General features: G+C 31.9%; 2 protein-coding genes across 6 annotated transcripts in view; one reads left to right on the top strand and one right to left on the bottom strand.

The window, feature by feature from the left end:
* The window catches only part of LOC148625374 (uncharacterized), a 342046-nt gene that overhangs the window by 91124 nt on the left and 236265 nt on the right, over nucleotides 1–14657 (bottom strand). The window lies entirely within an intron of this gene.
* The window catches only part of LOC148625384 (uncharacterized), a 59430-nt gene that overhangs the window by 11411 nt on the left and 33362 nt on the right, over nucleotides 1–14657 (top strand). For 3 of the 4 annotated variants that reach the window (XM_088568865.1, XM_088568864.1, XM_088568863.1), the window contains 6 exons: nucleotides 8326–8476; nucleotides 9748–9847; nucleotides 12199–12287; nucleotides 12736–12835; nucleotides 13264–13362; nucleotides 13950–14053. In XM_088568865.1, the coding sequence (XP_088424991.1) occupies nucleotides 8326–8476; nucleotides 9748–9847; nucleotides 12199–12287; nucleotides 12736–12835; nucleotides 13264–13362; nucleotides 13950–14053 (643 nt within the window). Of the gene's footprint in view, nucleotides 1–3; nucleotides 3311–8325; nucleotides 8477–9747; nucleotides 9848–12198; nucleotides 12288–12735; nucleotides 12836–13263; nucleotides 13363–13949; nucleotides 14054–14657 lie in introns of those variants that run through there. The other variant, XM_088568866.1, reaches the window with a different exon arrangement.

The following is a 14657-nucleotide window of genomic DNA, read 5'->3' as shown; positions in this document are numbered from 1 at the left end:
AGTTTGCATTTTTGTTTTTGTTTGCTCATGTTCTTATTGAAGCATGCATGCATTTTTTGGTATGATTGAATATCATTTTAGTTTTTCACATACTTCTGTTCTACAAGGATTACAAAACAAGCACTTGCATGTGTACTAGAGCCAACTTTAGTGCTCCTAGTTCATAGGTCATCATAGTGTCACATTACCCAATTGTATCCCCATATCAATTATATAGATGCAACCTCCATTATTTTGTCTGGCTATGAAAAATGTAAAAAGCACTCTGACTACATTTTTTAACAAATAAAGAGGTAAAAATATTTGCCTCTATCCCTCTTGTTGTCATGAAAAATACCAGAAGAAACAAATTACCACTTGTAATATTAAATAGCTATAGAACCTAATAGTATAATATATATGTTTTGTTCCAGAAGTAGAGACATTTTGTTTTCCTTGTGACTTCTTTTCAGATACATATTTTATGTTTAAATCACACAATGCTAGATAAGATTTGTTATAATATACAACCTTCTTACATTTTTTAAATTGAATCTCGACAGATGCATTACTGTCTGTCTGTCTGTTTGTCACTCAACACATGCTACGAAAAATCAAATATACTTTTAGGAATTCAGATACTGTTTTGTTCTAATGTTTTTCTTTGTGGAAGGCAATTTTCTTTTATTCTTTGTTGTTTTCAATTTCTTACTACATATTGATGAGAATTTGAAAGCCTGAAAGGAGGACAGGTATATTTTGTGCTATTGCACAACTGTTAATAAATAGTAAGAGTTATTGGTTATTTTTCCTCATACACATTCATGTGTGTTAGATTTTTTCTGTTTTTCAATATTTTGAGCTGGTTTTTAGGAAATGCTTGTGATATAGAATTGCTGTTCCTTTATTTCTAGACAATGTGACCTTCCAGAATTATCAGAATATGAGTAAACTGTTACATACTCAAACCTGTCTTAAGTGACCTTCCAAAAGAGAGGAAAATCATGGTCATTTAAGACACGCAGTCTTTATATACAGGTTAATTTTCATAGACTCAGTACATAGGGATATTTTTATAATAGATTTTTACGACAGGTAATTGCTGAATATACACGTAGGTGGGCACTGAATATACAATTGTATATTTAGGTGGTCACTAAGACTGATTATTGCTAACTTTACATGTGCATGTAACAATCAAATCCATTATACATGAATTTGACACTGAGTTATTGTTCTTGATTTAGTCAATAGCTGTATCAAGCATTGATTTTGTGTCCATACTTTGTCCAACTATACATCTGTGGGCATATCAAGCTTTGTCCCATGGTGCATTTTATTTAATTTGAGTATTATTAAATTTTGACTAAATGTATAATCTGATGTGTCTAAAAGACATGTAAATTACACCAGGCTTAAATTGCTGTTTACATGTATGTTGTATATTTTTGATAGTTTGCCCTTGGATTTGTAGTTATAATAATTTTTATTATTTTTCATGTCGATTTTAAGTAATCTGACAGTCTACTACTAAGGTTGCTTTCTCAGCATGTTATGAAAAATTAACCAGCAATGAAATATCACCATTAAACATCATTCACCACGCACAATGAAAAGTTTCTAATTTAGACTATTGTCCTAATCAAATATGTTGCACCAGCTTGCTAGTGCAATATTATATTCTGTGCAGGATACTTTAAAAGCCTGGTAACCAAACCTTTCTTCTAAAATTACAAATAGTGAATTATTCAACAATTTCAGAGAAACTCAGTTCATTTTTTTCGATTAACTTAACAAATCATTGTACATTTTGTATCTTTATAGGGCTAAAAATGAAAAACAAAAAAACGCTGTATCCCTGTTTCTTAAATTCTTGATTGCTTGTGACCATAAATGTTACATAAACTACTATTTTCATGAATAAAACATCAACTTTTTGAAATGACATACTAGTATTTCATTGATCAAAAATGAAATTATACTGAAATGCATGGAAAGATCCTATAATAGGATACATGTAGGATGCATAATGAAAATTTTATCAATTTTGCCATTATAATTTACACCAGGTAATTACCACACCTTTTGTATTAAAAATGCAGAAATAAATCAACCATTTCAAAGAAACTCAATTAATTATTCTTGATTGATTGATTGATTGGGGGGGTAGCAGAACCTTAACTCTTAGCTTCCAAAGATGACCTGTTGAAGGCTTAGAATGAAGTTTTTCTTACCACCACAAAAAGTTATTGTCGTATAATGGCATTTTAAAAAAATATGTTATCATTGTTTTCATCATCAATTTTATTGCTGTCTATAGACACAAAGTTAACTAGTTCAATAGTAGTTGAGTGATATCAGTCAGATTCTTCAAATAGGTTCCGAAGCACAAAAGGAATTGATATTGATTTTAAGGGTTATGGCCTTACCTCTCAGTTTTACAATGAAGGGTCTAAAGGGATGAAAAACAAGCAATTCATGAAATTAGACTTTAACTACAGTATAACCATATGTATTTCTCTGATATTGAATCATATTGTTGTATACTATAGACTTAAGACTGGGATAGGTTTTTGGGGTTCTAACATGAACTATTTATAATTTAGGAGATGTTATGGGCCAAAAACAACAATTTTTTTTCCAAATCAGTAGCACAAGAAAAAGATAATGGATCTCTGTGAACTTATACTATATTTATACCAGTTTCCATACCAAAATGAAGGAAGGTTTTTATGAATTTAAAAGGTGATGAAACTTTGTTTTTGGAATAAATGACCAAAAATGGGTAAGAAATGAGCATTTTGTTCAACTTTGTATAAATTGCCTTTCTATAATTTTCAGTTTTTTGACCATTTAAAGTCTGGTAAGAAATGTTTGTCAAACATTTAATCAATTACAGTAACAATCCAACTCCAGAGCTACATCAAGTTTAAATGTTGTGTCCAAACTTGTCTCAGCTTTAAGTTTCAACTTCTATAAGCCTATCAAACTGTGTCCTATGAATATACGCATTGTTTATACTACAAAGTTAATGCTTTCTGTAGAAATTTTGATAAAAGGTCTTGCATCATTAACTGTTTTTGTGATGATTTGAAGCCAGGTGTTATACTTGTAAATTAAGTTAAATAAGATTGTTTTTTGCACCTGACAAGAGTTCTGCCCTTGCAATTTATTTTTGAATGTTACATCATTCCTCCAGATGAAGCTATCTACCTGTCTTATTGGAATTTACAGCGGTGTTTTAATATTTGTGAAGCTGGTTTTTCTTCTTTTAAAACCAAAGTGTGACCAGTGACACCTGTTATGCAGGAGATTTTGTCTGTGATATGAGGTAGGGTGAACAATTTTTAAATTTAAATTTGTTAATTAAAGAGTGGGCCAGTACACATTTGTCAACATGCCAATTATCCATGTGAGAATTGGCCTGTACATGTGATGTAGACATAGCTTATTGGAAGGCAATTTTGTTTACATTATTGCTTCAGACACTCACAAAGTTGATTAATACATTAAAAAAAAAATGAACTGTTACATTTTTTAGTTCTAATATTTTAGTAATTTTAGAAGTCATGCTTCATGTATTTGCTAAAATATAAATAAAACCTAGTTATGAGAAGGTGTGCAATTATGTACAATGATCTTTATGTGGTTCAAATCTGTTTTTTGTACTATATACATAAATGTTAATGCCTGTTCTCATACTGAATTTTGATAACTGTTATACCCCCTGCAAATATAGTTGAAGGGGGTATATAGAAATCACCCTGTCTGTCCATCTGACCTTCTTTCTGTCCAAATTCCTTGTCAGTGCAACTCCTCCTAAACTGTTCAAGGGATTTTGATGAAATTTTATCGGAAGATTGGGTATCACATGTAGATGTGCATGAAGAACTGTATTACCGTTGGAGAACTTCAAAGGGAGATAATCAAAATGTAAGGTTTTACATGTTTAAACATCGTAAGTGCACAAGGGATTGTGATGAAATTTTATTGGAAGGTTGGGTATTAGATGTAGATGTGCATAATGGAATATTATTACTGTCAGGGAACTTCAAAGGGAGATAATCTAAATTAAGCATTTTACATGTTAAAACCTTGTAAGTGCAACTCCTCCTATGCTGCTCAAGGGATTTCGGTGTAATTTTATGGGAATTTGGGGTATTATATGTAGATGTGCATGAAGGAATATAATTACTGTTGGATGATGCCAAAAGGAAATAATCAATCAAGCACTTTTCATGCAAGTCTATTTGAATCCGGGGGTATTCTCTTTGTGAGCTTGCTCACAGTATTTCTTCATGTACTCTCACTCAATGAGTGTGTGGTATATTGATATCACCTTGTCCATCATTACTAATTTTGTCTCAATTAAATGTACTGTGAAAGTACTTTAGTTTGTGTATACCAATTTTCGTTTATTCGAGAAGAAACACAATTTCGTGGATTCTTGAATTCATGGTTTTGAGGTTTTCAGTATTCACTTCAATGGAAATCTCTTTTTTTCATTTGGATCCAAATTTCGTGGTTTGGCCTTCCCACGAAAACCACGAAAATTGGTACCCCACGAACAAAAGTACTATCACAGTATCTTGGCTTCCTATGAATGGATTGGCTTATTGGCTTCTAATTGTGGCTTTATATAGATTGGGCATACCTTGAAAGGGATTTTGGTTGCTGCCTGATATCAGGTGCCTTTACAGAGTGGAGATATCCCTAGCAGCACAATGTGTGCAACTTCATCTTTTTATTTGATTTAGCATTTTTTAAATATTATTTCTTGATACATATGTAGGCACAATTACTGGTATGTGTATCATATCTCATTAACGTAATGCACACATTTCATAACTTGACGACAATAAGTCACCTTGTAATGAGTCATCTCTCTGTTTTTTTTTTGGTGTGATACATGTAGTTGCACTGATTGTTTCAGGAACTGTACATGTATAAAATGCATGAATTTCAAACCACAAAATATTAACACACAATAACATTTGAGTTGAATGGTTATTAATGCATGTGATTTTTCAGGTATAGTGGCTTATTTAGAGTTTATCAATGTTGATAGAGTTTTAGTTATAATTAAATTTAAAAATGATTTATACAAAAATTTTGTGAATTGTTGACAGTTAACATTTTGTTTTGAAATAAATTTCTCCAATAGTCAAGAATATTTTGAAATAATAGCTTAACGAGAGCATCTTAAATACCATGAAAAATACATATTAAAGTTTCATGTCTTTTATAAGAGGAAAAAAATATGCAAATATGTGTTTTAGACTGTACATTTTATAATTATTGGATGCTTTCCTCTTATATATGTCATGAAATTATTTGACTTAGTTGGCAGTATGAGCTAATATGTTATAATTAAAGTTAATTTTGAATTTACTTCAATAATAAATTTTCTTCTGATGAATTACCGGTGAGGATGACATGTTCATGCATTTATTATCCCAGTAATTTTTAATGTTTAAAGTTGTTTTTATATGATTCTGTTAAAGTTCTTGTTATTCAATAAACTTTATAAAGCTGTTTTATGTCTGTACTTATTAGATGGTCCAATTTTAGGTCTTTTTATTTCTATCTGAGAAACAAAGTTCATGAAATCTAAAGCTCAGGGATCAATTTATTTGTAATTTGCTGATACATGTAGTTTTGTTTCAGGTCTGAAATTATTTGTATTTGAACTTTGAAAAAAAAATTGAATGCCAGGATGATAGAGGGAAGAGTTTTTTTTCATTTTATTGACAATGTACGAAGGAGTAATACTTAACTTCTAAAATAGGCGGAATGATTACTGCTCTATCCACAAAGGTCAAATTATAGATCTTTTTATTTCTATCTGAGAAACAAAGTTTATGAAATCTAAAGCTCAGGGATCAATTTATTTGTAATTTGTTGATACATGTAGTTTTGTTTGAGGTCTGAAATTACATGTATTTGTCTTTGAACTAAGAGGGAAGAGGTTTTTTTTTTTTAATTTTCTTGAAAATGACTGTTATTTTGTGCAAGGGAGTAATACTAAACCTCTATAATAGGCAGAAAGATTACCACTCTAGAAAATTATCCACAAAGGTTTAAGTTTGAAATTTTAAACCAGAAACTGTCTATCTTTTGTTTTCTTGTAAATTTTCATGGTAACTATCATCAAGTTGTTTTGAAAAATGCATGAAAGTAATGATGTTATTTGTATTAAACCATGAAAGAACAGGAATACTGAATACTGGGAGACCCCCTACTGCTGCTAAATATGGATGTGGCTAAGAAAAAAAAACAACAAAAATGTATTGGTATATGGTTACATAATAAATCATGTTTATATTTGATACCTTTGTTTGTACAAGCAGATGATGATCCAAGATTAAAATTGGATATTTTACATGTTATTTTAACAATATTTTCAAACTGCAACTAGACTACAAAACTATTAAGTACCAGTCCATATAAAATTCAAGCACTGCTAAAGGTAAAGTGATTCATGCTGTAGAAAAACTCAGCTACAAACGATGCTTTTTTGCTCTACATATGCTATATTTTTATGTGACAATAGCCCTTTTGGTAGATAGATGTGTACTTTTGAGAAAACTGCACTTCGATCTCCCGCTAAAATCAACCAAATCAAATCAAATCAAGAACGATAACACTTCTAAAGTGCTAATTTCATATATACTCTGTATAAATTTTATCTCAAAAGTGCAACACCCAAATGAAAAACTAAGACTGTTTATGTGGTCTATAACAGTTTCTGGACAGGTAATAAAACTGAATTTGGTGGGTATTTGATATGCATGAATCACCTTCTGCCTGATTTTTATAAAGACTGCTTCTTGATTACATACTTACGAAAGTTTTTTTTTTTTTGCTCTATTTGTAACATCAGTTATAAAAAAAGGGACAGATGAATGAGGGTCTAGAGGAGTGGGATTTGTTTGTTTTGGTATAATCCTTGAAGATATGGACTTACGCTATTAAATCTTTACAAATAGTCTTCTTAATAAGTTTTTGAAATCAGTTTGTATGTCTTTTTACTAACCATGAGTATGCACAATAGTTACATGAATTGATTTTCTACTTACACCAAAAGATTTGTTTCTTTTCATATCTATTTATTTGTGTATTGTAAAGGCTTTTCTACATCACAGTACTTTTGGCTTTGAAATTATATTGATGGTTTCTTTTCAGTTGATGAATTTAAATGAACCATTTAATTTTTGTATTGATCATATGAAAAGGTATAGGTTTAAAAACCATGCACATCTGTAGTCAGATAGAATCAATTTTAAATATATCATTTCTATATGAAGACAATAATATCATATTAACTGGTATATAACATAACTAAATTGATACAAAATTAAATGATGTTTATTAAAATTGGTTTTTATATTCTTCAGTTTTGCTAAGGTTTTATAACGAAAGAATGAATTGTTGACTGTGAAAGGATATGGTTTCCATCATAATAAACAAGTTATAAAGTAATTGTTCTTGTACCAGTCTCTGTACGAGTCAGGCAGTAGGTGAAACATGTGACAAGAAAAAAAAACCAAACAAACCACTACTCATTTACTTCACAAATTTTACCTGACTTTTACCATGTCCTTGGTCACCTTTATACAATTTATAACAAAAAAACGTGCATTAAAAATACAGTGAAAAGCCAAATGTGAACAATCCAAAAACCTGTTTTATCTTAACACTTTTTGACGTTTCATTATGTCAATTTAAATTTATTTTTGAGTTTTGGTAAACCAAACACCTGTCTAAACCAAACCAGTGGTTTTTGTGGGTAGGCTAAACCATGAAATTTGGTTTCCAATGAAAAGGAGATTTTCTTTGATTGGTCTACTGAAAATCTCAAATCCACAAATTCAAGAACTGACGAAGTTGTGTTTTCTTCCCTAATCCATGAAAATTGGTATTCATGAATTAAGGTACTTTCACAGTATTGAAGACCTATGTTCAAACCATTTGAATTTTTTGCCAAAAGATGATGTCATCTTATGGCTGAAAATAGATATGAATTTCATATGAAATTTGTTTATGATTCTTTAGTCGTAATAAATATTATATATGTTACTTTTTAATTTAACTAACCTAGATTTTATATTGTCCCAAAAATCATGCATTTAAGAGAATACAGTCTCATGTAGTACCACTAATTTGTCATTCAGGTGACTGTTTTCCTCTTTTTAGTGAGCCGTAACTCAAATGCCTTAGGATTAGTTAAAATTTGCCAATTTGTTATAGATATACCCATGAATGTTTAAATATTGGTTTTTAGACTAAACTCAGAATATTTTTGGTGTTTACATTAACTTAAAACTGGTCTCTGTGATTTTTCAGTTATGAGTGAGCCTGATATGCACCGAGCAGACCCAGAGGTGAAGGACTCATCTAGACTGAGTTTACATACCCCCTCCTTCAACATTGATGCCTATATAAAACAGACAGTAAATACTCTGCCTCAGACTATGGATAGAATTGTCAAATTAAGGTAGTGAAAATATGTATATATATTGATGGTTATAGAAGGCAACAAGCAGAGTTGAATACTTCTCTGTCTAAGAATAGTGCAAAATGTGTATAAGGTGTGGCCAATTGCGAAAAAAAGTGCAAAGATTTTAAATATTGCATTATCCAAGTACATGTATTCAAACCTCAAAACCTCCAGAAATAACAATCAAAGTATTTGTTAAGTTTGCCTTTTTAAGGTATTGAAATGCACTTTGGGAAAATGCCTTAAGTTTTTTCCTGCACTTTTTCCCTTTATAAACAGTCAAAAAACATAGATGCTTCAGTATAAATTTAGATATCTTTTCACTTGTTTTCTAGATGTATTGAATATATTTGATGCCCATTTTTTTTTAAATGATATGCCACCAATTGTCTGAAGGTGCCAACACCCTGCCCTTTGTGTTTATAGATATTGATGCTTATCTAATGTGTCTTCAAATTTGCCTCTTACAAGCAAGAGTGCCCCTTTTTACCTGGATCACCCTGTCCTTTTCAAAAGCTGCAGGGAACACTATCTTCTAGTTCCCAAGAAATTTCCTATTATCTTTTCCTCAAATCTTTGAAGTTTGAAAAGCTTAATTTTAAACTAGTGAAAAATATATGATGTAACCTTTTGGGTTTACTTTTTATACTTAAAATATAGGAAAAGAAATTGTCAAGTAGCAGTCTTTGTAAGAATCATGCAAATCTATAATATGTGATATACCCACCAAAAGGCTGCACATTTTTATACGCCCGTCTAAGACAGGACGTATTATGGTATACCATTGTCTGTTCATACATCGTCCACACTTCGAACAATAACTCAAAAACACTTTCACCAACTTCAATGAAACTTTGGTGAATTGTTCATATCTATTGATGTAAGCTCCCTTTCGAATTTTATAAATTTCTGATTTTTCATTTCTGTGTTATGAATTTTTATATTTTAAAAAAGGTGGATCTCCCTTAATTTTGAATTCAACTGTACATTCTGTATGATTTTCATCTCTTAAGACCACATGTTAATTTTTGTTTACTACATGTATAACATTTTAAACAAAATATCAAAAATGATAATATGTAGGCTTTCCAACCATGAATAACGCTTTGTGCATGATTTTTAGATGGAGTGCTACTTAAGTTAGTATAAGTTTGTTAGGCTGTCTACAGTTTTATGGAATAGAAAAATAGGTAAAGCATTTGTATTATAGACCAATTCATTTTCAGTATTGATAAATTTTGTTATTAATTATAATTTTCATGTTTCAGAGAAGATGTCCAGAAGCATTATAATAAATACAAGAAACCATACAAGGGAGAAATGGGCATCCATACATACTATCCTTGGCAGATGCAGGATTATTTTGCTGTAAGTTATTACCATATATTGCTACAGAGGTAAACAATTACCAAACAATATTTATCACAGAAAAAGAAACATTACAACACATTATAATTGCCACAGAGAACAAACCTTTCCACACATTGCCACAGACAAGAAACTCTACCACACATTGCCACAGAGTACAAACTTTACCACACATTGCCACAGAGAACAGTACTGGAGCAGTTTGTCATTGCAATTCTTGGAAGGATTGAACTGAACCAACAGAGCATGAGTATCACAAGTCTAGGAAGGATTTCTGAATCTGCAAACCATGTCATCTTACAAAAATAAGCATGTTCCTAATTTGGCAAATCTAGCGAGCGAGGGCATCATTAGTGTCTTACAGAGAAAATAAACTGTACCACACATTGCCACAAAAAAGAAACATAACCACACATTGCCACAGAGAACAAATGTTACCACACATTGCCACAGAGAACAAACTTTACCACACATAGCCACAGAGAACAACTTTTTCCACACATTGCCACAGAGAACAAACTTTACCACACATTGCCACAGAGAACAAACCTTTCCACACATTGCCACAGACAAGAAACTCTACCACACATTGCCACAGAGTACAAACTTTACCACACATTGCCACAGAGAACAAACTTTACCACACATTGCCACAGAGAACAAACTTTTCCACACATTGTCAAAGAAAAGAAACTTTTCTGCAGAGGCGTAGCTTTATTTTCAGTTTTCTTTTATTCTAATCAGATGAGACAGACAACTGTACCTTAGGTATAGATTATTTCCAGGGTTGGCAGTGGAGGATTTTTTTTTATGCCCCCGCAACAATCGTCGGGGGCAAATTAATTTACCCCTGTCTGTCCGTCTGTCTGAATTACACATGATCATGGCTTGTCCGGCTATCTCCTCCTACAGTTTTTGAACTACATCTAAAATATTTTACAGCATGTTTCCACGTATGATGAAGATGTGCAGGGCCATAGGATCTTAATTTTCATGAAATATTTTGGAAATTGGTGAAAGTTAGACTTAGTCATTTTTATCAGAAATAGGGCTGTATGGCTTGTATGGCTATCTCCTCATCTAAAATATTTTTGCAGGATGTTTCTACACACAATGATGGTGTGCAAGATCATAGGATCTTGATTTTCGTGAAATATTACGGAACTGGGTGATAGTTGGACTTTGGAATATTATGGAACTGGGTGATAGTTAGACTTAGTAGTTTTTGTCAGAAATATATCCCCAGCGACAAAGTTAGGGATTTGTTATTGGGAGTCAGTCTGTCCATCAGTCCTCTTTTTCACATCGCAAATAGTCTGACACTACCAAACAAAATTTCATGACACTATGCTGCCAGGATACAATATGTAGATATGCATACATTTAGGAATTTCTGATCCCCATATTGATCCTCAAATTTTTTGAGTTACGGTACTGGAGCAGTTTGTCATTGCAATTCTTGGAAGGATTGAACTGAACCAACAGAGCATGAGTATCACAAGTCTAGGAAGGATTTCTGAATCTGCAAACCATGTCATCTTACAAAAATAAGCATGTTCCTAATTTGGCAAATCTAGCGAGCGAGGGCATCATTAGTGTCTTACAGACACATTTGATTTACTATTTAAAAAAATCGTTACTAACAAATGACGCTGGGGCTCCTGTGATAAGCAGGGCTTCTAGTTTATTGTGTGATTTCTGATTGAAACTATTGCAGACACATTAATTTTTGTTTTTCCAAAATGTTGATGTAAAAGAAGACATATGTCAGTGTTCTCCCTAGACCCTTAAAGCGCTGCTCTATACAGCGCTGTTGAGTTTAAGCACTGCACTGTCAGTACTGTGCTATCTTGCTACCAGCGCTTTGCTATAAGATTAGTTAACAACTTATATTGTGGGGATTGAAAACCATGTGCCCCAAGGTCATTTACAGCATGCTATAAGGTAATGAGTGGCACATTTCGACATATGACCTTAAAATAATGTCCTGTCATGCATGCTGAATACAGCACTATCCAAAATTCATGGGGAGAACACTGTCAGGCCAAAGACACATTAATGTTTAACTCATGGCGAAACAAGTTTCACACACTAGTTAAATCTAGGCATTTTTCGTCACTTGTGGTCATATTTTGGTTATTCACTCTATCGTATTAATAGTAGTGGTTTTGGAAAATGTATTTCACAGCTTTTACCCTTTCAATTAAAAATCTTCAGATTTTAAAGATCTTTTAGTATCATCGCCAGATCAATTTTCTCTAGTTTATAGTCATTTCAGTTGAAGTTCACAATCTTTTTCATGGATATATCTGACGTAAGGGCCATCTAATGAATGTTTTGACATTCTATAGGTACGAGCAATAGTTGATGATGTGGTCAATGACTTCCTAGACAAGTATGTGGGCCCTTCTCAACCAATGGTAGAAAAAGAAACATATTTGTAAGTTATTGAAATAAGACAAGAATGTGTATTGAAAAATTTGTTGTTTTCTAAAATAATCTGTTCTTCCACATCATTACATTTTGACTTCAACACAAAGATCAATTTACAGAACTTAATTTTTAACCAGTGATTTGTCTCTAATCAGTATGACTGTCTTGTTATAATGTAAACCACAGGTTGAATGGACAGAATGATGACTGTTTGGCTTGGAGTCAGATTAATGTTAATGTGGCATACCTACCTGCAGGCTGTTGCTTCTGTAAGCTAGCACAATAATGATCCAGTTCAGCCTGTTGTTTTAATACAAAGCAGGTTCTGTTCAACTGATCAATGGTTCTTGTCCTAAAATGCATGAAATATCTGCAGTAGGACGTTAAACCATAATTGATTAGTTATAATTGTTTGAAAGTTTGAAGAACTTATGATTTTATTATGTTTTCAACAGTGCTACTAGGCGACAGAAGATCCATGACACAGAAATAATGGCAGAAAGTCTTTCAGAGAAGAAAGCAATACAATTAATTATGGAAGAACTTGTTTTAGATGTAGGTTTTTTGTCACTTCATAAAAACTTTTGAGTTGTGTGAAGTCATTTTATACAACTGCAATAAACTTTTGGTTGTTTGATAATATGAGACAGGTGTAATCTGTAAGAGGATGTGGTTGAGATTACAGGTTAACTTCATTTTAGACTGAAATCAGGCTTTATAGTAAGGCTATTATTAAGATCTATTTAATAACCATTAGGCCTCACATAACATGCATGTACATGATATATAAATAAATAAATAAATAAAAACAACATTTAAATCATCTTTGAATGTCACCTGTTTCATCAGGTCATCCAGAATGTCTTTGTAATTTAAACCTCTTTTAAACATTCACATATCTATAAAGATCTCATTTTGTTTGTCTTAAGTAGCAAATTTTTCTTTCATTTCATTCATCATTTCATTATTTTATTTCTTCACAGGAGACTGCAGAAATGATGGAAGATATTGTTAAGGAACATGTACACACCAAAGGCACTGTTAAAAACTGGGCTGATATAATGGCAATGAATAGAGCTGAGGTAACTCTGGCTGTACTCGTAGATATTTTTCTTAAAAATTATTATCTTACTTTTACAATGTTCTATCACCAGAGATTGAATTTTATTATTATGTCCAAAATGATATAGCAAGATTAAAATATTTATCCTGCAATCGTCGTCTTCATACACAAATACAAGGCGTTGAATACACCTATGCTGTATTTAAGTATATGCACACTTTTGTCTGTATTCTTTAAGCAATGCATTGTACGGATAAACCTGACATTTGCTAGGGGATTTTTTTTAATCTGATATTTATGCCAGTGCCCATAATTATCCAAGTTTATTATGAATCTGGTGGCTCTTAACTACCACAGGAACAAGATATTCTTTTCTTGATTACAAAAAGTTTTATAAAACATTGTGGAATTTCACAGACCTAATTTTCCTCCTTGTTTAATTCCGAATCTGGATTATAATGTAAAAATTCTTTTTTTACTGTAAAGATATTTCTGATTTTGCCTATTTTGTAAAATTATGTCTGATTCTAATGAGAAAAAAAAAAGAGAGATAGATGCATCAAACGTTTTATTCATTTTACCTTGTAACACTGCTTTACTTCTCAGGCCACAGCAATTGACAATGAAGAGGGTAGAGATGTTGAAGATCCAGCCTATAACTCTGTCACCAGATTGTTCTTCAGCCTGAAGGAAAACAGGGAAGAATCTAGGTATCCATTCCCTAGAAGTATGCTTGTTGTAGGACAGTGTTCTAGGATTTTTCAGAAATTGTGGTTTCCTCAGGAAAAATCCATATAAAATCAACTTTCCCACAGTCAATGACTGCTTTCCTAACAAAACAAATCCTTACAGCACATGAAGTTTTCAACTTGCCACGGGAAAGTGTAACTAAGTACCTAACTTTCCCTGACCCCAATTTCACTTGCCCCGGGTAACAGGACATAGGGATCCTAGAACACTGTAGGGGAAAAAGCAATTCAATATAAAACATGATACATGCAACGCTTATAACAATGACCTGATAGTTAAGAAATACCTCCTTCTGAAAAAAGGCAAAATAAGACAAAACGAAAAAAAATAAATCCCCAAATTTAAGAGGTGACTTGCTATAAACTTGTTAATTCAATATTTTAGTTATAAACTACTTTTGTACAAAAGTGAATATCCTGTTCAATATGATTTGACACTCATTGTTTCTTTTTCAATGTTGATATGAGTCCATCTTTTCAATATTTTTAAAATAAGATATTAGTTTGTGCTTTTTCAGAAGATTGGCATTACTTCTTAAAAAAAAATGGTATTTTATGCATTTTT

Source organism: Perna viridis, chromosome 2, assembly GCF_037379345.1.
Source record: "Perna viridis isolate PV_CMFRI_1.1 ecotype Kerala chromosome 2, ASM3737934v1, whole genome shotgun sequence".
Taxonomy (NCBI): Eukaryota; Metazoa; Mollusca; class Bivalvia; order Mytilida; family Mytilidae; genus Perna; species Perna viridis.
The sequence above is the reverse complement of the archived record's forward strand: the minus strand, read 5'-3'. Positions and strand labels throughout refer to the sequence as shown.